This window comes from Carettochelys insculpta, chromosome 3 (genome assembly GCF_033958435.1).
Source record: "Carettochelys insculpta isolate YL-2023 chromosome 3, ASM3395843v1, whole genome shotgun sequence".
In the NCBI taxonomy this organism is placed as follows: domain Eukaryota; kingdom Metazoa; phylum Chordata; order Testudines; family Carettochelyidae; genus Carettochelys; species Carettochelys insculpta.
Window position 1 is genome coordinate 196,024,709 of NC_134139.1, and position 24,934 is coordinate 196,049,642.

The 24,934-nt window shown below is 44.4% G+C and overlaps 1 protein-coding gene across 1 annotated transcript in view; it reads left to right on the forward strand.

The window, feature by feature from the left end:
- The first annotated feature begins 1,395 nt into the window (after positions 1-1,395).
- LOC142010739 (adhesion G protein-coupled receptor F5-like) overlaps positions 1,396-24,934 on the forward strand; it is a 63,938-nt gene continuing 40,399 nt past the window's right edge. The window contains exons 1-10 of the mRNA XM_074989152.1: positions 1,396-1,404; positions 2,858-2,921; positions 5,050-5,165; positions 10,363-10,421; positions 10,903-11,051; positions 11,699-11,911; positions 14,876-15,091; positions 18,259-18,423; positions 18,532-18,679; positions 19,096-19,294. Coding sequence (XP_074845253.1) covers positions 1,396-1,404; positions 2,858-2,921; positions 5,050-5,165; positions 10,363-10,421; positions 10,903-11,051; positions 11,699-11,911; positions 14,876-15,091; positions 18,259-18,423; positions 18,532-18,679; positions 19,096-19,294 — 1,338 coding nt within the window. The remainder of the gene's footprint in view (positions 1,405-2,857; positions 2,922-5,049; positions 5,166-10,362; positions 10,422-10,902; positions 11,052-11,698; positions 11,912-14,875; positions 15,092-18,258; positions 18,424-18,531; positions 18,680-19,095; positions 19,295-24,934) is intronic.

Consider the following 24,934-nt stretch of genomic DNA (forward strand, 5'->3'; position numbering starts at 1 on the left):
GTACGGCTTGTGGTGCTTTGAGAGATTGTTTCAATAATGATCACCCCAGCAATGTATGTGTTTTCCTGTGTTGTTCCTCTCACTCTGTTTTTGGCACCCTTGTCTGAACTACACTGTGAGTGAATCATGGCAAATGCACTGCTTGCTATGATCTCTGAATGATATGCTCCCCAATCTCCTCCCTGCTGCCCTCCCGGAGCTAGGAGTTCAGACTCCAAGCCTTCATGCCCAGTACACTAAGTACTCCCTGGACAGAGCTAGGCAAGTCTCTGGCCCCAGCAGCATGAGCAGAGGAGGTGTGGCAGGGTTCACACTCGAGATGCTGCATGCTGATGAGCTGGAGCCTCTCTGTGCTCATTGCTGGTCTCCTCCAGCCTGACTTAGCTCTTTGGCTGCCAGTCAGCACTGTGCCAGGTCCCTCTGGTAGCTCTTCCCCCATGATCTAAGTGCTTCTAAATGTCCACATTTCTTCAGCTAGATCTGAGCTGTGCCTGCTGAGGCCCTTCTCCCCACAGGCCCAGGCCATCCACCACCTCCTGTTCTCTGTAGGAGAATGTTTGGAGCACGGGACCAGCATGCTCAGGTGGGCACTTTCTAGGTCTCCACACCAACTGAACAGGAAATGATCATTAAAAATTAGCAGTCCTGACAAGGGTGAGGGGAAACACAGATACGGTGGTGATGAGACCACATAAGATCCTTACATACATAAGTGGGGAGGATTATTGTGAAGTTCTGTAACTTTAAATGGACAGTTTTATCCTATTTTGTCCATAGGGTGTGAGTAGAGCCATCCCTGGTGTTCTGCGTTTCCAGCCGTTCCAGGTGCATGGCAGAAGATGATCTGATTTGAGCTGTAATAAAAATGAGATGGCATTCTGTGTGTCAATTGTCTGACACTGTCACTATTGTTTGCCATTGTCTGACAGGCTGGAGGCTCTCAGGTTACAAGGACAACCTGCTTGGTTGCTCATAGTTGCTAAATCCCTTTCCATCTAAACTGCACATACAACCGTGAGCCCAATGCTCCTTGCAGTAAGGCCAATAATTTTTGCTATCAAATTTAACGAGAGTGCGAGCAAACCTAGTCACACTGACCTTTCTGTACAAAACAGGTTTTTTTGTATCATAAATCTTTATGACTATAAATGATCTAAGATTTACCAACAAAAGTGGGTTACATTACCATGAGTGTACAATCAATGGAACACTAAATACTGTAGTAAGTACAGGCCCAGTATGAGGCCTTAGGCCTGAACCAGAGTAATGGTCAAGACTTTGCTAACAGAAAGCAAAGTTCAGCTGTGAGCTGAAGGAATGCATTGCTCACAGAAGTTGGCAAGAAGAGGGTTGGTGTTGCATAAACATATCTACCTAGCATATTGAAGTACGAACATGGTACCAGTACACCCAGCCCTGGAACATTCCACAGATAAGAAAGAACAGGCCGACCCATCCCAATGACAGAGGCAAAAGGGTAATATGATGGATAGAGTTGTTTTGTTCGAACCAACATGTACAAGGTGAGAGGCGGCACCTGACTACGTAGAAGGGTTGTACCTCAATACGTCAGGAGTGATGTGTAAATTGTTTGTACCTGTGTATAAGAATGTACTCCTGGGGTGTGGTCTGGGTCCGGCCAAGGGGGCAGTGGAAAATCCTACCACTGACTGAGCCAAGTCCATTGAGCGTGGGTGCTTATTTGTAGTATGCCCTGACTTAGACTAAGAAGTCTACAGGGAACTACTATTGTGTCCAATATGGCAATAAACCTGGCCGATGTGCCTTCGCACCTTACTAGACTCTGTGGTCATTGGGGGTTCTCTTCCGGTCTGCTGTGTTGGCTATCTGCAGAGCTGGGGCAGCGCACAGAGGGAACACACTCACGCAGCCGAGTGATACCAACATTGGAGAGAGCAGAGCACCACACTGGTAGCATCTGACAACAAATACAATCACATAGTGAATAACAGCATGATCTTATTATTGTAACCCTTGTTGCTCCCTGCCTCATGACCTCATGTTGCTTTTTAAATTAGGCCATAAAACTCTTTGGCTACATCTACACTACAGCAGTCCTTCGAAAGAAGTTCTTCTCAATGATCTCTTCCAAAAAACTTCTTTTGAAATAGCGCATCCACACACAAAAAAGCAGATCGAAAGATCAATCTTTTCTTTCGATAGAGAGTGACCACACAGCCCCTGCTCTTTCCAAAGAATGAGCCAGGGGTCAAATAATCCAGTGCCATGAGGACTGTTCTTTTCAAAAAGAGTCCCCCTCCCCCCGAGTGGTGTCTAGTGTCTACACTATTTTTTCCAAAAGAATCTTGCAGAAAAAAGGCACTCTTCCTCATCTGGGACAGGAAGATGGTCACAGGCAGAAGAGCCGTGTCCTTTCAATTTCAGATCAACAGAGAGCATTTGTTTGTAGATGCTCCATGATTTTTTTCAAAAGGGGCCTGGCTTTTCTGAAAAAAATCTTGCTAATATAGACAGAGCCTTTGAAAAAGTGATCATATTTGTGTATCTGTTGTATAAAGTACATAGGATGCTTTCACACTCAAAGTTCCCCAAGACCATGTGCTGAGTCTCTGTGCAGGAGTGAATTTCATCCTGAGACACACTTACGGAGAGTGTGCAAGTAATCAATTAAAATATAAGAGCATAAGCAGAAGTAAGTGTATTAGCATGAACTCACTGGTGGCTTTTTAACCCATGTAAGTGTGTACAAAACACAAAGGATCAAACTTTTAGCTGATACAAACTGGCAGAGTTCCATTGTCCTCTCAGTTTTCACCAGCTGAGGTAAAATAAACACAATAAAATAAAAGCTCAGACAACTGCTTTCTTCTTCCAGCCAGCAAGTGAAAATGGAACAGCCAAGAATGTCCCAGGAGAGCTGCACAGGCAGAAGCGAAACGGTATGTAAACACTGGTGTCACAGCAGGTTTCCTTTTGACATCTCTTGGGATGTCATTCCTAGACATAGCGAGCGGCAATGATCGAGCGAGCATGTGAATCACTGTGGTGCAAGCCTGTGGCCAGTCACAGTGGAAAGTGACTGAACTCATGGTACTACGTAGCTGCTCCCCAAAGGGATGACTTATACCTCCCGCCTTTCCTGACCTTGGTCACGTGGCATAGCTCTGCACTGCACATATGGGCAGCGGGTGAAGTGGCAGTGTGGGGAGGCTAACCCCACCCCCCATGTCCTCCCCTTCCGCCTGAAATCCCACTTCTACCTCTCCCTTTTCATCTCCTCTTGCACTCCCTGACCACAGCCCCCTGAGCCCAGACCTGGAGCACAGGGCAGAGAGTGCCATTGTAATGCCCCTGACCCCAGCCCCACACTGGGCAGTGCCATGGCAGTGCCCTCAACCCCAGCCCTGGAGCACGCAGCTGCAGCCATTCCCAGATGCAACTCTAGAGCACATAGCTACAGCCTGGGAGCACTCAGCCCCAGCCCCCCAGCCCCCAATACCAGCCCTGGAGCACACAGCCACAGCTGCCCCCTAGTCTCAGCCTGGGAGCACATAGCTGCACCTACCCTGCCCCCACCACAAGCCCAGCCCCAGAGTGCAGGACAGGGAGTGCCATCTAGCAGCATCCCCGAATCCCAGCCCTGGATCAGGCACCTGCCAGCACCACGGTCCCCAAGTCCTAGGCAGCAGGCTGCAGGCTAAGCATGGCCAGGGCCACACCAGGCTATCTGGGGGGACACGGCCTTTCCTGGCCTATGACATCTACTGCCCTTGACTGCAAACTAAGGATGTTTTTACATGGCAGCCCTGAGTTGACCTGTGTGCAGTCAACTTACAGCCACCGCAGCAAAATTCATAGAGAGCCACATTACCCTCCATCTGCTGGTGGGGCTCATCCCCCTCAGAGCATTCCACTGACTGAAGAGGGGCAGCGTTGGGGCTGCAAGCTTCATCGCAGCTCCCTGCCCAGAGCCCAGCTGCCCCTGCCTCTCACCCTCCTCCCGGGAGTGGGCAGGTTCCCCTGCCCCTGCTCCAAGCTCCTGCTCTCTCTCCACTGCTGCTTCTCAGTTGCTGCTGCTTCCATGCCACCCCTGGCTGCTGTGTCGCTGCCGTCGCTCTTTGCTGCCCCTGCTGGCTGTTGTCCCTCTGCTGCTGCTTTTCTGCTTCCCCCAACCCACTGCTCCTTGGCTACTCCTGCAATCTCAGGTTCTCAGGTTCCACCACATATCCCAGCTCCTAGAGACTGCAGCAGAGAGGGGGAAACCTCACAGCTGATACATCTTCTGTGTTGTCTTTCACTGTCCCCACAAAAAGTGTGAGACTTAGCTTTTGCACATGCTCAGTATAGACATCAGCTCTACAGGGAAAAAAAATGAAACACCGACTCTCCGTTGAGCTTGTCTGCTCTGCCACTAAATATTGAAGAGAAGCAGAACCAGGGTGACTAGACCTCCTTAGGCAGCCACTGCTCAGCCAGACAGAAACCCCTGGCCCGATTTGCTCTCCTTGTCATGAGGATCTGGTTCCCCCCAGCTCCATGCACAGATGGCATGGCTCATTTTAGGGTGTCTCTCTCTCTCTCAGTACATGCTAAGCTGAGTTTTGCTGCCCTTTCCTCATCCAATCAAGAAAAGAACATTGCGTTACCCTGCATTCAAATATAATCTTTTTTTAAAGCTAACGTTAAAATTATCCAATATTCAGGTTAAGGTAAACAAGGGTTCCATTTCAGGAGGGCAGGGGGACTGCAACCACATGTACCAGGTTGCTGCTTGCTCTGGAATAGTTTGCTTCGACGTAGGGCTACTGTGTAAGTGTAGCCTCAGTGTCCACACAAGACTTAGCTGAATAGTAGCTTTGCACCCTAGTTTGCTATGCGGTAATATCCAGTGCAGACAAGTCTGAATTTCAGACATCCCAAAGGTTCAGGTGTGTTGGATCCAGAGTTCTGTTTGGGGAAGAACTTACTTTGAAAGAATTTGGTTGCTAATGTTTTATTGTTCAAAGTAATTTTGTTTTCTTTTTTGTTTTTGTTTGTCTGTCTGTCTGTCCATTTGTTTTGCTATAGACATTTCTACCATCTCAATAAAAATGTCAGTCAGACTCAATGGCATCTTCCAGGATGATCTCAGGAATCCCTCATCTGAGCTGTACAGGAAATACAAAAAAGACTTGGAAGATGCTGTACGTCTTTGGCTTTTAAAATCAAGCTAATTTGCTAAACCATTTTCTATACAATCTGAGGGCGGTTCATGTACAAATGAGTGGAATTGCTTGTGGGATGGGAACGTTATCTTTAGTAGGAGGTAGGAAGATATAACTGCACTGGTTGGCAATAAGAGCTCTCCACATATCTGTAAGATATTAAAAAATTGGCAATGGGGGAACAAACTCTGGCTTTGGTCAATCATAGTTATAGTAAAACCTAGGCCTTATTGAATCCCTTACCTCTCTAGATCTCAGAGCTATTCACACAGTAGGTCAGCATCTTTATGGCTGCTTTACAAGTACAGAAGCTGAAGCATGCAGAGATTAAGTGGCTTTTTCAAAGTTGCATAGCAGTAGAGCCAGGAGTAGAAATCAGGTTTCCTGAAAGACCTCATCCAGTGCTCTGTTCACTAAGACACACAACCTCCACCGGGCATAGGTGAGGTGTCTGGGAATGGATGACAGTACCTTCCACAGATGATGTATTCAGCTGGGTTAGATGCTCCCTATGTCCCAATGTCACTATATCCAAATATCACTATGTCCCAACCCAGAGGAACACAAAGTTTAAAAGAATTCAGAGCCAGGGTGTTGTTCCACCCTCTTATGCACAGTAAGGCCATTTGAGACAGCTCCAAATCTGAGTTTGAATTTCTGGCATTTAATTTCAAACTCTGGCATTTAATTTCAAAAAGGGGAATTACACTAAAATGAGGAAGCTAGTTAAACAGAAACTAAAAGGTAGAGTAATTAAACTAAAATCCCTGGAAGCTGCATGGAAACTGTTTAAAGACACCGTACTAGAGGCCCAACTTAAATGTATACCCCAAATAAAAAAACACAGTAAGGCTATGTCTACACGTGAAGCCAACATCGAAATAGCTTATTTCGATGTAGCAACATTGAAATAGGCTATTTCGATGAGTAACGTCTACACGTCCTCCAGGGCTGGCAACGTCGATGTTCAACTTCGACGTTGCGCAGCACCACATTGAAATAGGCGCTGCAAGGGAACGTCTACACGCCAAAGTAGCACACATCGAAATAAGGGCGCCAGGCACAGCTGCAGACAGGGTCACAGGGTAGACTCAACAGCAAGCCGCTCCCTTAAAGGGCCCCTCCCAGACACAGTTGCACTAAACAACACAAGATACACAGAGCTGACAACTGGTTGCAGACCCTGTGCCTGCAGCATGGATCCCCAGCTGCAGCAGCAGCAGCCAGAAGCCCTGGGCTAAGGGCTGCTGCACACGGTGACCATACAGCCCCGCAGGGGCTGGAGAGAGAGCGTCTCTCAACCCCTCAGCTGATGGCCGCCATGGTGGACCCCGCTATTTCGAAGTTGCGGGACGCGCAACGACTACACGGTCCCTACTTCGACGTTGAACGTCGAAGTAGGGCGCTATTCCTATCCCCTCATGGGGTTAGCGACTTCGACGTCTCGCCGCCTAACGTCGAAGTTAACTTCGAAATAGTGCCTGGCGCGTGTAGCCGTGACGGGCGCTATTTTGAAGTTAGTGCCACTACTTCGAAGTAGCGTGCACGTGTAGACACGGCTTAAGAGACCTAACAAAGAACCACCATGGCTAAACAGCCATGTTAAAAAGGCAGTGAGAGAGAAAAGGGCAGCTTTTAAAAAGTGGAAGTCAAATCCTAGTGAGGAAAATAGAAAGGAACATAAACACTCCCATATTAAGTGTCATAATGTAGTAATAAAAGCCAAAAAAGATTTTGAGGAACAGCTAGCCAAAAATTCAAAAAACGATAGTAAAATGTTTTTTAAATACATTAGAAGCAGGAAGCCCGCTAAAAAAGCAGTGAGGCCCTTGGACGATAAAGATATAAAAGGAGCGATCAAGGAAGACAGTGCCGTTGCGGAGCGATTAAATGATTTCTTTGCTTCAGTCTTCACGGCTGAGGATGTTACAGAGGTTCCTAAATCTGAGCCAGCCTTTTTAGGTGACAAATCTGAGGAACTCACTCAGATTGAAGTGACATTAGAGGAGGTTTTGGAGTTAATTGATAAGCTGAATAGTAACAAGTCTCCAGGACCAGACGGCATTCACCCAAGGGTTCTGAAAGAACTCAAATGTGAAATTGCGGAGTTATTAACAGTGGTTTGTAACCTATCCTTTAAATCCACTTTGGTACCAAATGACTGGAAGACGGCCAATATAACACCAATATTTAAAAAAGGCTCTAGAGGAGAACCTGGCAATTATAGACCGATAAGTTTAACATCAGTACCAGGCAAATTAGTAGAAACACTAGTAAAGAATAAAATTGCCAGGCACGCAGAAGTGCACGAATTGTTGGGCAAAAGTCAGCATGGTTTCTGCAGAGGGAAGTTGTGTCTAACTAATCTATTAGAATTCTTTGAAGGGGTTAATAAACATGCGGACAAGGGGCACCCAGTGGACATAATATACCTAGATTTCCAGAAAGCCTTTGACACGGTCCCACACCAAAGGCTTTTATGTAAATTAGGTGGTCATGGGATAAGAGGAAAGATCCTTTCGAGGATCGGGAATTGGTTAAAAGACAGAAAACAAAGGGTGGGAATAAATGGTAAATTTTCACAATGGAGGAGGGTAACTAGTGGTGTTCCCCAGGGGTCAGTCCTGGGACCGATCCTGTTCAACTTGTTCATCAATGATCTAGAAAATGAGGTAAGCAGTGAGGTGGCAAAGTTTGCAGATGACACCAAGTTGTTCAGGACAGTCAAAGGCAAAAGGGATTGTGAAGAACTACAAAAAGATCTCAGCAAACTGAGTGATTGGGCAGCAAAATGGCAAATGAAATTTAATGTGGGTAAGTGTAAGGTAATGCATGTTGGAAAAAATAACCCAAATTACACGTACTACATGATGGAGTCAAGTTTAGCTACGACAGATCAGGAAAGGGATCTTGGAGTTATAGTGGATAGTTCTCTGAAGACATCCACGCAGTGTGCAGCGGCAGTTAGTAAGGCAAATAGGATGTTAGGAATTATTAAAAAAGGGATCGATAATAAGACAAAAGATATCATACTTCCCCTATATAAAACTATGGTACGCCCACATCTTGAGTACTGCGTGCAGATGTGGTCTCCTCACCTCGAAAAAGATATATTGGCATTAGAAAAGGTTCAGAAAAGGGCGACTAAGATGATTAGGCGCTTGGAACGGGTCCCATATGGGGAGAGGCTAGAGAGACTGGGACTTTTCAGTTTGGAAAAGAGGCGATTGAGGGGCGATATGATAGAGGTATATAAAATCATGAATGGTGTGGAGAAAGTGAATATAGAAACATTATTTACCTTTTCCCATAATACAAGAACTAGGGGACACCAAATGAAATTGACGGGTAGTAGGTTCAAAGCTAATAAAAGGAAATTTTTCTTCACACAGCGCACTGTCAACCTGTGGAACTCCTTGCCCGAGGAGGCTGTGAAGGCCAGGACTCTATTAGGGTTTAAAAAAGAGCTTGATAAATTTTTGCAGGTTAGGTCCATAAATGGCTATTAGCCAGGGATAAAGTATGGTGCCCTAGCCTTCAGAACAAGGGCAGGAGCTGGATGGCAGGAGATAAATCACTTGATCATTGTCTTCTGTTCTCCTTCTCTGGGGCACCTGGCATTGGCCACCGTCGGCAGATGGGATGCTGGGCTGGATGGACCTTTGGTCTGACCCAGTATGGCCATTCTTATGTTCTTATGTTCTTATGTAAACAGCCCGATGGTTTGGGTGTGTTTGGGTACATCTTTTCACTTGATGCAGGGTTGTTAAGTGGCTTACATAGGTGAGTTAAGTTCCTAGGGAGCACATCTCAGAAGTAGTATATCATTTGGCACAAAGTTCAATATATTAATTCCTTAAAACTTGATATAGTAACTATCTTTCTGGCACTCTCATCACTCCTCTGAGGTTATGTCTATGCCGCAGGCAGAGATGTGACTGCCGCTGCATTACCCCTAATTAAGTTAGCGCTGCTAAAAATAGATGTATTCATGTGGTGCCAGAGGCTTCAAAGTGGTCTCCACAAGCACATCAGAGACTCTAGATACATACCTACATTGCTAGCTCACACGGAAGCACGTGTCTTCAGCTCTATGCTGCCAGTTTGGGGCATGACAGCATGGGTAATGCTAGCAGGTGTGTGTACCCACATGACAGTTGTGTCTCAGACTGCAGCGTAGCGACATCCAAAGTCAGCAGTGTGCCAGTGCACTGGTAGGGTACTCGGAGACACTGTGCTGCTAGAGGGCCACCTCTTAGAAGAGCTCTAAATCATCTTCCGCAAGAGCAGGACTATCAATCACGTCAAATTCCAATGTTGGCCTACAGCTTCCATCAGACACCTGGCCTCCCCTTTTCCCCTGAAAAGCTTAGCAGAGAGTTGCAGGTGCCAAGTGATGGCATTTCATAGGATGCCAAGTTATTCCTACAGGGCCAGAAAACATGGTCTAGTGATTAGGATGCTATCCTGAACCTGGGGTCAAGTCTCTGCTCTTCCACAGACTTGCTGTGCGGCTTTGGGAGAGTCTCTTGGGCCCTGATTTTGCATTTTTTTTTTTGTTAAACATTTTTAAAGGCTCCTAAGCAGCTAGACAGCAGGTGTGACTTGCAGAAGCATTTAGGTGCCTACCTCCCTTTGACATCAGTGCTTTTGGAAAGACTTCTATACAAGTGCCTTTACCTTGAGGAGCCTAACTACCAGAAAAGTCTGGCCTTTGGCTTCTGTGTGCCTAAGTTTCCCATCTGTCCAGTAGCCATAATAACACTCTCTACGGCACTGTGAGGGTAAGTACATTAAAGCTACTGATTCAATAGCGATGCTGGCCAGATAAGCACATCAGATAGATAGATTCTCAGTGGGAGCAGGAACTGGCTTCCTCAACAACAAAATTTCTGTTGACCTCAATTATGCACATCTGCACTAAGTATTTCAGGATCTTTCAGGATAACAGGCACAAAAAATGTCAAATTAATTGTCCTCAAGCTAATCACCACCACGTAGTGTAAATCACAGTGTAGAAGTGAAAGGAGCCTCCTTGTCTCAGAGCCTCCATGCAAACTTTCCATTTGCTGAAATCAAATCATCTCTCCAGTTACCAATGCTAAAGCTGAATCTTACAAAAAAAAAAAAGACATACAGAGGTTTTCCATTGTGCAATATATTTCTTCCATTTCAGTTTACAGCTCAGTACAGATTTTTGCCAGGCTTCATATCAGCAACAGTCACCGGATTCAGGTAAGAAAACCCTTTGCATTGGTCTTGTTTTGCAACAGACATGAACCCTTCTTTCTTTTTGTTGTTTTTTTCCTCTTTCTGGAGACACCAAACCAAGCATAAGACTGAGAGGTCCTGTAGTTACTGTGGTTGCAATCCATACACAGCACCAAATAACAGTATGACAGGCACACTAGAATGCAAACAGATGGAATTCCCTAAAGTTAGTGTGGAAAGTGTGTGAAGTTAGGAGTCTGGGTGAAATTTATCCCTGTGGAGATGGTTAGGCAGCACTTTATCTCTGAAAATAGGACCAAACTCATCTCTATGCTTTTGCACTGACTCTCTGCACAGGAAGGAATTTCACTCAATGGGAAGCAAAGAGTAAGTAACCTCATTAGCATTTCCCAGAGAGGTTGTAGAGATTCATTAGTTAGTGGTTGTTCACTAAGTGCCAGGTATTAGTCTCAATACTCTTTTTACAATTCTTGTCTCTGTTTAGGAATGGAAATGTTACCGTGGATTATGAGGTCAAAGCTGCCCCGAAACTATTCAGCCATATTGAAGATGTTAACAGAAAAGTAGTAAACTCAATAGATGCATCATATAAGTTAGACCCTAATTCTTTTTGTTATTCAATAGAAATACCAGGTAAGATTTCAGCTCTAGTATATGTGCTATGAATTTACTTTAAAGTTTGTGAACAAACATTGGTATTACAAGCAATAATGGGAAGAATAATTAGTAGAAATGCCCAATACTATTAAGCACTTGGAATCAGACTTTCAAAGCAGCTCAGCTCCCATGGAGGAAATGAATGAGCCAGTCTTGCTAACCTGTGCAGCGCACAGCATCTGCTATTGAGAACAAGAATGCTATCATCAAAACAATGAAAACCAGCTAGCCTCTTCTAGGGAGATAAATTGAACGTTGTATTCTTCATTGCAAGAAATCATTGAGGCAAGAACTCACAACCCAATGCCTATCAGAACAGAGTCAGCTCAGCACCTTGGGCCCCAAGCACCTACCTGCTCTGTGCGCATTGCAAATTTCACCATTCTTGCTGTGTATTATACATGTGCCTAGTTGGTGGTCTGCACCCCAGAGGTGGCTGCATGTCATTGTAGATATAATTTGCGATAATATGAATAATGTATAACATACAAAAATGAATAATGAATAATATACAATATGTATAATTTGTGATCTTTCTTAGGCTTCCTTTGAGAGGGCAATTGCTAGGTACATGCCAGCAGAAGTAATAAATAAATAATTCAAGTTTCTCCTTGCTTTGCCAGGTGAAATCAGCTTACTTGAGACCTCTAAGGACATTTTCTCTGGTGACACAGTAATAATGAAATGTGAGACAAACTTGGGCCTAAGGAAAGTGTCCTGGTATCGTTCTGGACATCTCATCTTGAGTAGCAGCCGTCATTCAATACATACAACACATATAAATGAAGTTACAGAGACATATCTGAAAGTAAAATATGTTACACAGGATGATACGGGTACGGTTGGATCCCTCTTGCTAAAGCTGTATAGGCAAGTGCATTGTTTGTAATCGGCAAAGCAACAAAGAAGAACGCAATGATTCTATTTATTTAAAACAGAAGGGCAAAGGCACCTTTTCGTCCTGTATTTTCATTTTCGGTAATGAATCTGCTTCTAAATGGTGGTGCCAGCCTACTGCATTTATTATAGCATAATTAGTAACAGAGTTCCATAGCAAATTCCCTAGTTTACTGCTTGGAGAGCCCTTTGAAAATAGGTGATCTATTAGAGCGTAGTAATATGGAAGCAAAGACTGGACAGGGAATCTCTGACTCTGATCTTCTATGTCACCTTGATCAGGCTACTTCACCTCATCTGTAAAAGGAGGTGATAGTATATACTTCTTTGCAAAGGGCTTTGAGATCTATGGATGCAAACTTCTGTAAACAATTAAGTATCATTAGACAGCACTTTGTATCAGAGTGAAGCAGAGGCTGGATCTGATCTGATCAAAGATACAGGTGATGTGGATGATTTTTGTAGCAGTACATTGGCTGGTGACAGTTCAGGAAGCTGGAGAAAAAGTGGTTGAGGCAAAAGGTATGTTGGCCTGATAGAAGAAATAATAGGGGGAAGATGAAATGTAAAGAAGAAGAGGAGGAGAACTCAGTAGTATTTATTGGAAGGAAGGAGAGATGATAAGTCTGCAAGCTTGAGGGACAGAGAAAAAATTGGAATAACCAGCAATGACAGAGAAAAAAGACAGAGGGGCAGGGCTGGGAGCTCTGGTGCTACTACCACATGGGATAAGAGGCATCTGCAGTACTTCACTGTTCTCCCTAAAGTACAGGCTGAAACTCTGTAGTTCAACAGGCTCTCCTCCAGCAACATCCATAACGTTGTAACGTTGTATAAGAACAAAGGAGACAGAAGCGACTGCAACAACTACCGTGGAATCTCCCTCCTAAGCGTCAGTGGTAAACTGTTCGCTCGCGTCATCCTTGGCAGACTCCAGAAGATTGCTGAGAGGGTGTACCCCGAATCGCAGTGCGGATTCCGCGCAGAGAGGTCTACCGTTGACATGGTCTTCTCTCTAAGGCAGCTGCAGGAGAAGTGCAGGGAGCAGAGAAAGCCACTCTACATAGCCTTCGTCGACTTGACCAAGGCTTTTGACTTGGTCAGCAGGGATGGTCTGTTCAAACTGCTCCACAAGATAGGCTGTCCTCCACGGTTACTCAAGATCATCCAGTCGTTCCACGAAAACATGAGAGGAACCATCCAATATGACGGTGCATTATCGGATGCTTTCAGAATCAGGAGGGCATCAAACAAGGATGCGTGCTTGCTCCGACATTGTTTGGGATCTTCTTCGCACTCCTCCTGAAGCATGCCTTTGGATCTTCAACAGAGGGCATCTTGCTGCACACAAGATCTGATGGGAAACTGTTTAACCTTGCAAGGCTGAAAGCTAAGACTAAGGTGCGACAAGTCCTCATCAGAGACATGCTGTTCGCAGACGATGCTGCTGTAGTGTCTCACACAGAAGACCAGCTTCAAAAACTGCTGGATCGGTTCTCCAAAGCGTGCAGGGACTTTGGGCTTACCATCAGCCTAAAGAAGACAAACGTACTTGGTCAGGATGCTGCTGAATCCCCATCAATCAGCATTGACAACTATACGTTAGAGGTTGTCCACGAGTTCGTTTACCTCGGGTCCACCATCACTGACACCCTGTCATTGGACACTGAGCTAAATAGGAGGATCAGAAAAGCGGCCACAACTCTGTCCAGACTCAGCAAGAGAGTGTGGAATAACAACAAGCTGTACACTCACACCAAAATGCAAGTCTACAGAGCCTGCATCCTCAGCACCATCCTTTATGGCAGCAAGACTTGGACCCTGTATGCCCGCCAGGAAAAGAGGCTGAACGTCTTCCACTTGCGCTGCCTCAGGCGCATCCTTGGAATATCATGGAAGGATGGAGTGACCAACACCGCTGTCCTCGAGCAAGCTGGAATCCCAACCATGCACACCCTCCTCAGGCAGCGTCGACTCCGCTGGCTTGGCCACATCCACAGGATGAATGATGGAAGGATTCCAAAAGACATCCTGTATGGTGAGCTAGCCTCTGGCAAAAGACCTCCCGGACGCCCCCAGTTGCACTACAAAGATGTCTGCAAGAGAGACCTCAGAGAGGTAGACATCGAGCTGGACAACTGGGAAGAACTAGCAGACGACCGCAGCAGATGGAGGCAGGGGTTACCCAAGGGCCTTCAGCAGGGCGAGTTGAAGATCAGACAACTAGCAGAGGAGAAGCGAGCGCACAGAAAGCAGAATAAGGACTCGCCAGACACCCACTACATCTGCAAGAGATGCAGCAAGGACTGTCACTCTCGTGTGGGTCTTTATAGTCACAATAGACGCTGTAAATGAAGTCCTCAACTGAAACTTTAAAGGGCGCGATCCATAGTCTATGCAGACTGAAGGATGCCTACTACTACAGGCTGAAACTCCGTAGTTCAACAGGCTCTCCTCCAGCAACACCCATAATCCAGCATGATTTTAGTACCACCACTTATCATGTGTGTGGCCAAGTTTCCCATCATCCCATAAACATTGTTTACAGCCACCAGTTCTGGCTCTCAGTGTTCTGTGCTGTTATTTAGCTCTAATTTATCCCTTGGTGTCTTCAAAGAGCCCAGTAAGCAGTGGAAGTGTTGGTAATGTGGTACGCAATACTGACCTCCTGTGGTTCAGCAAATTCTCTCATTCAGCACCACTCTGGTCCCAAGGGAGCCAAACTAGAGAGGTTCAACCTGTACCACTGTTCCAGTGGGCGTATGGCACACAGCTCCTGAAGTGGACCCATGACACAAATCTGTAATTGAGCTGGGGGTGAATAGCTGAGCCTATTTTTTGTTGCTTTAGTGCATTAAGAAAGAAAGAGTTCTCAGCTGTAAGATACTGTATTTCCTTTGCAGGTTCTTACACTTGCATTTTGACAAGCCACACTCTGCGCTACACAGTGTCAGTTATAGCAACAAACAATATAACAGTCATGCCAATTAATATTGTGCCATCAAAGAACACTGAGGTTGTATGCAACGGTACCACAGTATCGCTGAGCTGCTGCATTAATGGGGATATACAACTCTTCACTAGAAACTGGAAACCAAATGGTGCAATAAATATTTCAGGTAAGACAGAAAATATTCAGTCCCACATACAACAGGCTGTTTCTTCTCTCAATCTCTTCTCCAAATTTGCAGCTAAATAGAGGTATCTGCACTAGATTTATACACCAAAGGGCCAGATTGTCAGGGACACCCCAAATGCTTATGGCACAAGTCAGAGGGTGCTGTACCAAGCCAAGTTTACACTCGCATTGGCTTAGTGCTGCTGTGCCCATTGCCCTGCATTGTCAGAGCACAATGAGGGATGCTCTAATTTCTGCCACCCCACAAGTGCCGAATGGGGCTAAAAAAACCTATCCCAGCATCAGCACATCATACTGTTATCTAATTGTCTTTAAGATAGGGTGTCTCCCCCTTTTACTGTGTTGGTGACAGATGGGTATAAGGTGTATAAGTCCTTGTGTTGGTTGTTCACCATTCCAGGACTACCTTTATACTGAGAGTACCCTGAGAGTACTCAGCCCTAGCAAGCAAAGTGTAGGGCACAAAACAGCAACAGCACAGCTGAAGGTCAAAGCCAAAACTTGCCTTTCCACAAGCAAGTGTGAATTGTCCAGTGCAAAATGAATCACACCTGATATTAAAGTTACATTTCAGCTGGATTTATAAATAAAGAATAGACATCTATAACATAAGTATGCAACAGACATCAGCAAAATGTGGTACAGGGTTTGCACAGAAGTAGATGGTGTTATTGGTGATTGTAAATCATAAGCTACCTATTGCCTATATGAACTCTATAATATATACAACAAAGAAGTAACCATTTATTTGAGAGATCTATTAACCATTTAATAACCTTTTATTAACAGTATATAAATGGAACTTTAATATGAGGTCTGAGTCCAAAATGAGTAACTGCAAATACACAAATATAATTGCACCTAGATCCAGGGATTTTTACATTGTGAATTACCCAGACATGGGGGTAAAATCCTACCTCCCTGGAGTCGGGAACTTTGCTTTTGACTTCAGTGAGGTCAGCATTTCACCCACGAGTTTTGCCCACCCAATAGCTGCATATTTAGATTTGGTGGGTGTGACTTACGTAGGCAGTTTTGGTAAATTTGTCGCATTATGTCCAGAGCCGTCCTTATGCATATGCAAAATATGCAGTTGTATAGAGCACTTGAGGACATGGGGCTCCACAGTGTTTTAATGTCCACCCACCTGCCTCTTCCTATCCCTGTTCTGTGACCCTACTTCCTCCAAAGAGCATCTAGTTAACTTAAAAGTGAAAAAAACTGCCAGAGCTATAAGCTATTAGCTGTTAACGAAAGAGCCATTCAAGTAGCAATGAACCCATTTAACAAGTTTGCCAAACCCTTTCAATTTCTGAATTTACTGAGACCTTAATTTAAAACAGGAGTGAGGAACCTTTTTTGGGTCCAGACAGGAGGCTCTGAGTCTCAGAAAAATCAGTCAGGGGCCCACATCCAAGTGAGAAGCAAAGTAAAACTGAAAATCCCCACCACAGCAACCAGTAGCCCATCCCAAGTGAGGAGGAGAAAACCTAAAAACCTCACAGATGTGGCTCCCACCTGAGACTCAGAAAAGACATTCACCTCACGACCAGCAGACTCCACACCAGAGTCTAGGGGGATCAGGGCTCATAGATTTTGTGGGGATGCCCTTAGGCTCTGGTGAGGGGACAAAAATGAAGGGCTCAGTACATGGGAGGGGGCTGTAGAGGAGTGGCTTGGGGTGGGGTTGTGGAGTCTAGGCAGGAAGTAGGGTGCATGGGCACATAGCTGGTGCAGCTCCAGGGGGCAGAAGGGTGCACTCATATAGCTCCATGTGGCTCTGTACCCTGCAAGGAACTAACCCCCACTGAAACACACACAGTCCCGCTACTCCCATTGGCTATGCTACAGCCAATCTGAGTGACCAGGGCAGTGCCACGAAGTGCACAGAAGTTGTTTCTCCTCCCCACCCCCTTACCAAGCAAAGCTCGCAGGCCAGAGCTGGCCACAGCTTGCCTGGATTAGTCCCATGCAGGTTGGGACTCCATGGCCCCCAACGTCAGGGTGCAGTTACTGAGGGTCCAGCCATGAAAACTCTCTCCGAAAGCAGGGTTGGAGCGGCACTGATGGCTTGCACCCCTGCAAGGTGGGAGCCCAGCCCTGAGCCTCGCAGGATGAATCAAAACAAGCTGCTCAGGCCGGATCCGGCCCACAGGCCGTAGATTCCCTACCCCAGTTTAGAAATTATTTTAAAAATGCTTCATTAGCGTGTTGCTGAAGATTTTAAAATCACATCTCTAAAAAGTCTTTCCCACCCTTGCTTCAGCAGCCATCGGGCAGGGGGCACGAGTTTAATAGTACCACATAGGGCCCATAAATCCTCAGGACAGCCCTGATTATGTCTAACCCTTCTCTCTTGACACCCAAAATAGAGCTACATGGTAAACCTTCAAAATACTAGTGTTCTGTAGGATAAGAAGATGGCTTTTATATTTGCATTGTTTCCTTGTGCTTTCCATTGCTTACTATAAGAAACACCAAAGCATTCATGTGGCACTTTAAAGACAAACCAAATAATTGATTGGGTGATGAACTTTCGTGAAGCAGACCCACTTCTTCAGATCTGGAAATAGTGCTGTACTGAAAAGAGCGTATTTCCAGATCTGAATAAGTGAGTCTGCCCCACGAAAACTCATCACCTAATTAGTCATTTTGTTAGCCTTCAAAGTGCTACGTGACGCTGTTTTGTTTTGTTAAGATACAGACTAACATTTCTACCTCTCTGTTACTATAAGAAACACCGTGAAATGGACAATACTGCGATTATCTAACTCAAAATACTTCTCTCGGGCTTGAGTCAGAAATGCTTACTAACTGTGACTTCTCCTCACTTACCCAGACAGCGCTCTTGGACTCAGGGAGTATGTGCTGCCCAAGATGAGTAAGGATTATAGAACTGGGCCAATGGGTGTCTTAGGTAATGGGCCCTTTGTCCCAATCCTGAAGTCCTTACTACACCACTATGGATTTTGCCCAAAAAAAGGCTGAGTGTAGACTTCAGGATAGTGAGTTTAAAATGTCTCCCTTTCAAAACTTGTGCCTACACCGAGAGTTTGCATGGCCAGGACAAATCCTGTATCTACAGGCTTTACTTATTGGGTTAGCCAGACAGCGGTGACAGTCCTGGAATTGTTTATTTGATTATAGGAACCACCAGCTTCACAACAAACTGCACTGTGTATACTCTCCAAGCCAATCAGTATCACTGCCCAAGTGACACGTCTGATACCAAGACAACATACACGTGTGAGCTCAGGAGACGAAATGGCACCATCACAAGTAAAAGCATCCAAGTGACCTTTTTACGAATAGGTAAGGAGCCTTTGACAAATGCTGCTAGAATCTGATTGCACACAGATGAGTGTAAGTGCCTTGGGCAAGAGATTGTGGCTCTGTTTCCTCCATATAGCACACTGCTAGTGCCAAGAAAAGAAGTAAAGCAAATGTGCTATTCACACAATTATACAGAAAGCTGCAACTCAGTGACAAATGTCACAGTATTCTGTACCGTCATGAGCCGCATTCAGGATAAGGTCGAAAGTTCATGTATGAGACTAACTGCTATAACAGATAAGAAGAAAGCTTCCTAATTACATACAGCAACTGAACGTACAAGCCTAACATATTTGCCAAACCAAAGGACATTTGCAGTATCAATGGGAGCTGCTTAAATGCAGCAGCATGTGCAGTGAGTAGAGCTGGTCAGGAATTTTCTCTGTAATGTTCTTTTTTGTAGATAAAATGGTTTTCCTAAGAAAAGGTCAATGTTGCTGAAATCTTGAAAACCGAAACAAGGTGTTTTGTTCTGGCACAGTTTGACAGTGATCTCTGATGATATATAAGCTGCCTTCATACTTCATGGAATTTTCATTCTTGTGCCTCATGCCCCTTGTATTCTGCATAGACAGGACTTGCTAGCTCTACTATATATCCCATGATGCAATTCTATTCCTTGTCATGCATTTATTTCTTTTTTTTTAATATAGAAAATAAAGATATGTGCTCAGACAGCCTTGGTGTGGGAGAGCAAGGAAGACAGATAACAAAACCATGCCCCACCTCCAAGGATGTGAGTAACCCCATCAGAGGGAACCTAACCTATGTGTGTATCAACAAAACCTGGAATCTTGCTAGTAACAGCTGCCTTTCTGAACAACTAAATACCCTGCTCAGTGATGCTGAGGTAACAACTTTGTGTTCTTTTCATGTTTTTTTTCTGTTGTGTTAAATAAAGAATAGAAGGTGCGTTCAGTTTGTTTCTATTGTTCAAGTGCGTTAGCCACGTAAAGAGACATTCAGTATTGGAGAAATGCAACTGTTCAATTAAAAGTGCTTTCAAGGACAGGTAATAAATTCTTTGTTCCATTGGCTCTGGGGAGTTATGAGTGGCATTATAATTTTGAACAACCTGATGTGGTGTGTATCAAGGCAATTGAAGGGACGAGGGTTATGAGGCAATGAAAATTCTATTACAACCTAAAGCAAAGAAAAATCTCACTCCCACACTCTCCACACAGCCTTTGCCACCAGGGCCAACTGTTTTCTGTCAGCCTCTTGAAACACACACACACAGAGGCTGAGCGCTGTTTCTGTAAACACACTTTTTTGCATTTATTTCCACAGTAAATATACCAAGATAGTACAAAACTTTTATTCCAAATACTCTGAAAACATGGAGAAATGGTGACTTAATCTGCAAGACAGTAATGTAGCACGTCCAGTTCTCTCTGAGTTGGCATAAAGGTCCTGATTCAGAAAACCATTCCCCCTCAGGACAGCAGTTAAGCACATGCGTACCTTTAGCACATATTTAAGTCTTACTGACCTTAACAAGACTTAAGCATATGGTTAAATGCCTGTTTAAGGGCTGTCCTGAATCAAGGCTTTGTCCCGTGCTAATTATCACAGTCAGTTTGCTGTACTACACAAAATCAACCTTGGGGCCACAAGCATAACCTGCTACCACTTGCCTTAAAAGTGAGTAACACTTAGCAGTTAAGTGTCGGAGGGGTAGCCATGTTAGTCTGGATCTGTAGCAGCAACAAAGGGTCCTGTGGCACCTTATAGACTAACAGAAAAGTTTAGAGCATGAGCTTTTGTGAGTTAAGTCACTTGTTCGGATGCATCTGAAGAAGTGACTTTAACTCACGAAAGCTCATGCTCTAAACTTTTCTGTTAGTCTATAAGGTGCCACAGGACCCTTCGTTGCTGCTACTTAGCAGTTAGTAAAACAAAAAAGCAGTCCAGTAGCACATTAAAAACTAACAAAATAATTTATTTGGTGATGAGCTTTTGTGGGACAGACCCACTTCTTCAGTTCATAGTCATTACCAGAACAGACTCAATATTTAAGGCACAGAGAACCAAAAATAGTAATCAAGGTTGAAAAATCAGAAAAATATTATCATGGTGAGCAAATCAGAGAGCAGAGGGGCAGAAGGGAGGTGGAGTCAAGAATTAGATTAAGCCAAGTATGCAAAAGACCCCCTATATTTAAAGTCTAGAGAATGTGACCTATGAGGAAATGTTGAAAGAATTGGGCTTGTTTAGTTTGGAAAAGAGAAGATTGAGAGGAAACATGATAGCGGTTTTCAGGTATCTAAAAGGGAGTCATAAGGAGGAAGGAGAAAACTTGTTCTTCTTGGCCTCTGAGGATAGAACAAGAGGCAATGGGCTTAAACTGCAGCAAGGGAGGTTTTGGTTGGACATTAGGAAAAAGTTCCTAACTGTCAGGGCGGTCAAACAGTGGAATAAATTGCCAAGGGAGGTTGTGGAATCTCCATTGCTGGAGATATTTAAGAACAGGTTAGATAGATCTCTATCGGGGTGGTTTAGATAGTACTTGGTCCTGCCATTGGGGCAGGGAGCTGGACTCGATGGCCTCTCAAGGTCCCTTCCAGTCCTAGTGTTCTATGATTCTATGATTCTATAATGACCTAGAAAATTCATATTCCGGTTCAAACCACGTGTTAATGTGTCAAATTTGTATATAAAAGTGAGTTCAGCAGCCGTTCTTTCCAATCTGTTGTGAAAATTCCTCTTCAGTAAGATGCAGACCTTCAGGTCATTAACAGAATGGCCAACTCCATTAAAATGCTGACTGACTGGTTTGTGGGTCAGGAGTGTTTTTACATCTGTTTCGTCCCTATTAATTCTTTGTCTAAAAGAGCTTAAAATCTGTCCAATATACAAAGTATCTGGGCATTGTTGGCACATGATGGCATACATGATGTTAGCTGAGGAACATGAGAATGTGTCTGTGATTCTGTGACTAACCTGGTTAGGTTCAGTGATGGTATCTCCAGAATAGATATGTGGCCAAAGTTGGCAACAGGCTTTGTTGCAAGGAAAAGTTCCAGGACTGGTGTTCCTGCAGTATAGACTGTGATTGTTGGTGAGAATCCTCATAAGGTTGGGAGGTAGTGTGTAGAAGAGAACAGGCCTGTCACCTAGGGCCTTCTGGAGTGTGGCATCCTGATTAAGGATAGGTTGTAGGCCTTTAATAATGCATTGCAGTGGTTTGAGTTGGGGGCTGTAGGTAATGACCAGTGGTGTTCTGTTCTTGGCTTTTCTGGGCCTATCTTGGAGTAGCTGGTCTCTGGGTATTCATCTGGCCCTGTTGATTTGTTTTTTTATTTCTCCTGGTAGATAATTCAGGTTTATGAATATTTGGTAAATATCTTGTAATTTTCGGTCCCTGTCAGTAGGATCAGAGCAAATGCGATTGTACCTAAGGGCTTGACTGTAAACAATGAATCTAGTTATGTGTGCATGATGGAAGCTAGAAGCATAGAGGTAAGTATAGTGATCAGTGGGTTTCCAGTTAAGTGTGGTACCAGTCAGGCCACCCTTGATTTGTACTGTAGTATCCAGGAAAAGTATCTCTCGTGTGGAGTAGTCGAGGCATATGTTGATGGTGGGGTACAGATTGCTAAAGTCTCTGTGGAATTCTTCTAGAGTCTCTATACCATGGGTCCAAATCATAAAGATGTCATCAATGTATCATAAGTGAGGAGGGGCAATAGGGGACAAGCACTGAGGAATCGTAGTTCCAGGTCAGCCACAAATATACAAGCATATTTTGGGCCCATGCAGGTGCCCATAGCAGTTCCACTAATCTGAAGGTATAAGTTGTCCCCAAATTGGAAATAATTGTGGGTGAGAACAAAGTTACAAAGGTCAGACACCAGATTGGATGTGGTGACATCAGAGATGGTATTCCTGATCGCTTGTAATCCGTCTTCATGTGGAATATTAGTGTAGAGAGACCCTACATCCATGGTGGCAAGAATGGTGTTGTCAGGAACTTTTCCAATGTTTTGTAATTTCCTCAGGAAGTCAGTGGTATCTCAAAGATAGCTGGGAGTGTTGGTGGCATCGGGCTTGAGGAAGGAGTCCATGTAACTGGATAGTCTGGTGGTAAGGGTGCCAATACCTGAAATAATAGGGTGTCCAGGGTTTCCAGGTTTGTGGATTTTGGGAAGTAAATAGAATAATCCAGGTTGGGGCTCAGATGGTGTGTCTCAGTGAATAAGATCTCAAGTAGCAGCAGGGAGTTCCTTAGAATCATAGAATCATAGAAGAGTAGGACTGGAAGGGACCTCGAGAGGCCATCGAGTCCAGCCCCCTGCCCTCATGGCAGGACCAAGCACTTTCTAGACCATCCCTGAAAGCCATCTATCTAACCTCTTCTTAAATATCTCCAGTGATGGAGATTCTACCACCTCCCTTGGCAATTCATTCCGGTGTTTGATCACCCTGACAGTTAGGAACTTTTTCCTAATGTCCAACCTGAACCTCCCCTGCTGCAACTTAAGTCCATTGCCTCTTGTTCTATCCTCAGAGGCAAGGAAGAACAAGTTCCCTCTCTCTGCCTTATGACACCCTTTTAGATACCTAAAGACTGCTATCATGTCCCCCCTCAATCTTCTCTTTTCCAAACTAAACAAGCCTAATTCTTTCAGCCTTTCTTCGTAGGTCATGTTCTCTAGACCTTTGATCATTCTCGTTGCTCTCCTCTGGACCCTCTCCAATTTCTCCACATCCTTCCTGAACTGTGGTGCCCAGAACTGGACACAATACTCCAGCTGAGGCCTAACCAGTGCAGAGTAGAGTGGAAGAATGACTTCTTGTGTCTTGTTCACAACACACCTGTTAATGCATCCTAGAATCATGTTTGCTTTTTTTGCAACAGCATCACACTGTTGACTCATATTTAGCTTGTGGTCCACCATAACCCCTAGATCCCTTTCTGCTGTACTCGTTCCTAGGCAGTCCTTTCCCATTCTGTATGTGTGACACTGATTGTTCCTTCCTAAGTAGAGCACTTTGCATTTGTCCTTATTAAACTTCATCCTGTTTGCCTCAGCTCATTTCTCCAGTTTATCCAGATCCTTTTGAATTATGACCCTATCCTCCAAAGAAGTTGCAACCCCTCCCAGCTTGGTATCATCTGCAAACTTGATAAGTGTACTTTCTATGTCAATATCTAAATCGTTAATGAAGATATTGAAGAGAACTGGTCCTAAAACAGACCCCTGTGGAACCTCACTAGTTATACTTTTCCAGCAGGATTGAAAACCATTAATAACTACTCTCTGGGTACGGTTATCCAGCCAGTTGTTCACTCACCTTATGGTAGCCCCATCTAAGTTGTGTTTGTGTAGTTTATTGGTAAGTATATTATGTGAGACCATGTCAAATGCTTTACTGAAGTCTAGGTATACCACACCCACTGCTTCTCCCTTATCCACAAGGCTCGTTATTCTATCAAAGAAAGCTATTAGATTGGTTTGACATGATCTGTTTTTAATAAAACCATGCTGGCTGTTCCCTATCACCTTACCACCTTCCAAATGCTCGCAGATGATTTCTTTAATTACCTGCTCCATTATCTTTCCTGGCACAGAAGTTAAGCTGACTGGCCTGTAGTTTCCCGGGTTATTCTTTTTCCCCTTTTTATAAATGGGTACTATATTTGCCCTTTTCCAGTTTTGTGGAATCTCTCCCGTCTCCCACAATTTTCCAAAAATGATTGCTAAAGGCTCAGATACCTCTTCTATCAGCTCCTTGAGGATTCTAGGATGCATTTCATCAGGCCCTGGTAATTTGCAGACATCTAATTTTTCTAAGTAAATTTTAATTTGTTCTTTTCTTATTTCAACTTCTAAACCTACCCCTTTTTCACTAGCATTCTCTATGTCAGGCATTCCTTCAGATTTCTCAGTGAAGACTGAAACAAATCGTTAAACATCCCTGCCATTTCCAAATTCCCTTTTACTGTTTCTCCCTCCTCACTGACCAATGGCCCTACCCTCTCCTTGGTCTTCCTCTTATTACCAATGTATTTGTAAAAAGCCTTCTTGTTTCCCTTTATGCTTGTAGCTAGTTTGAGCTCATTTTGTGCCTTAGCCTTTCTAATCTTGCTCCTGCATGCTCGTGTTGTTTGCCTATATTCGTCCTTTGTAATTTGTCCTAGTTTCCATTTCCACTTAAGTAGTTGTAATTTCTTTTGGCATTCCAAAGTGGGATCAGTGCCCTGATGCTTTGTATGTTGGACAGACTTCAAATTCTCTTAGACAAAGAATTAATGGCACAAAACAGACATAAAAACACTCCTGAGCCACAAACCGGTCAGCCAACATTTTAATGGGGTCGGCCATTCTGTTAATGACCTGAAGCTGTGTGTCTTACTGAAGAGGAATTTTCAGAACAGATGGGAAAGAGAGGCTGCTGAACTCTCTTTTATATTCAAATTCGACACATTAACATGTGGTTTGAACTGGGATGTGAATTTTCTAGGTCATTATAGGGGCTCTGTTAT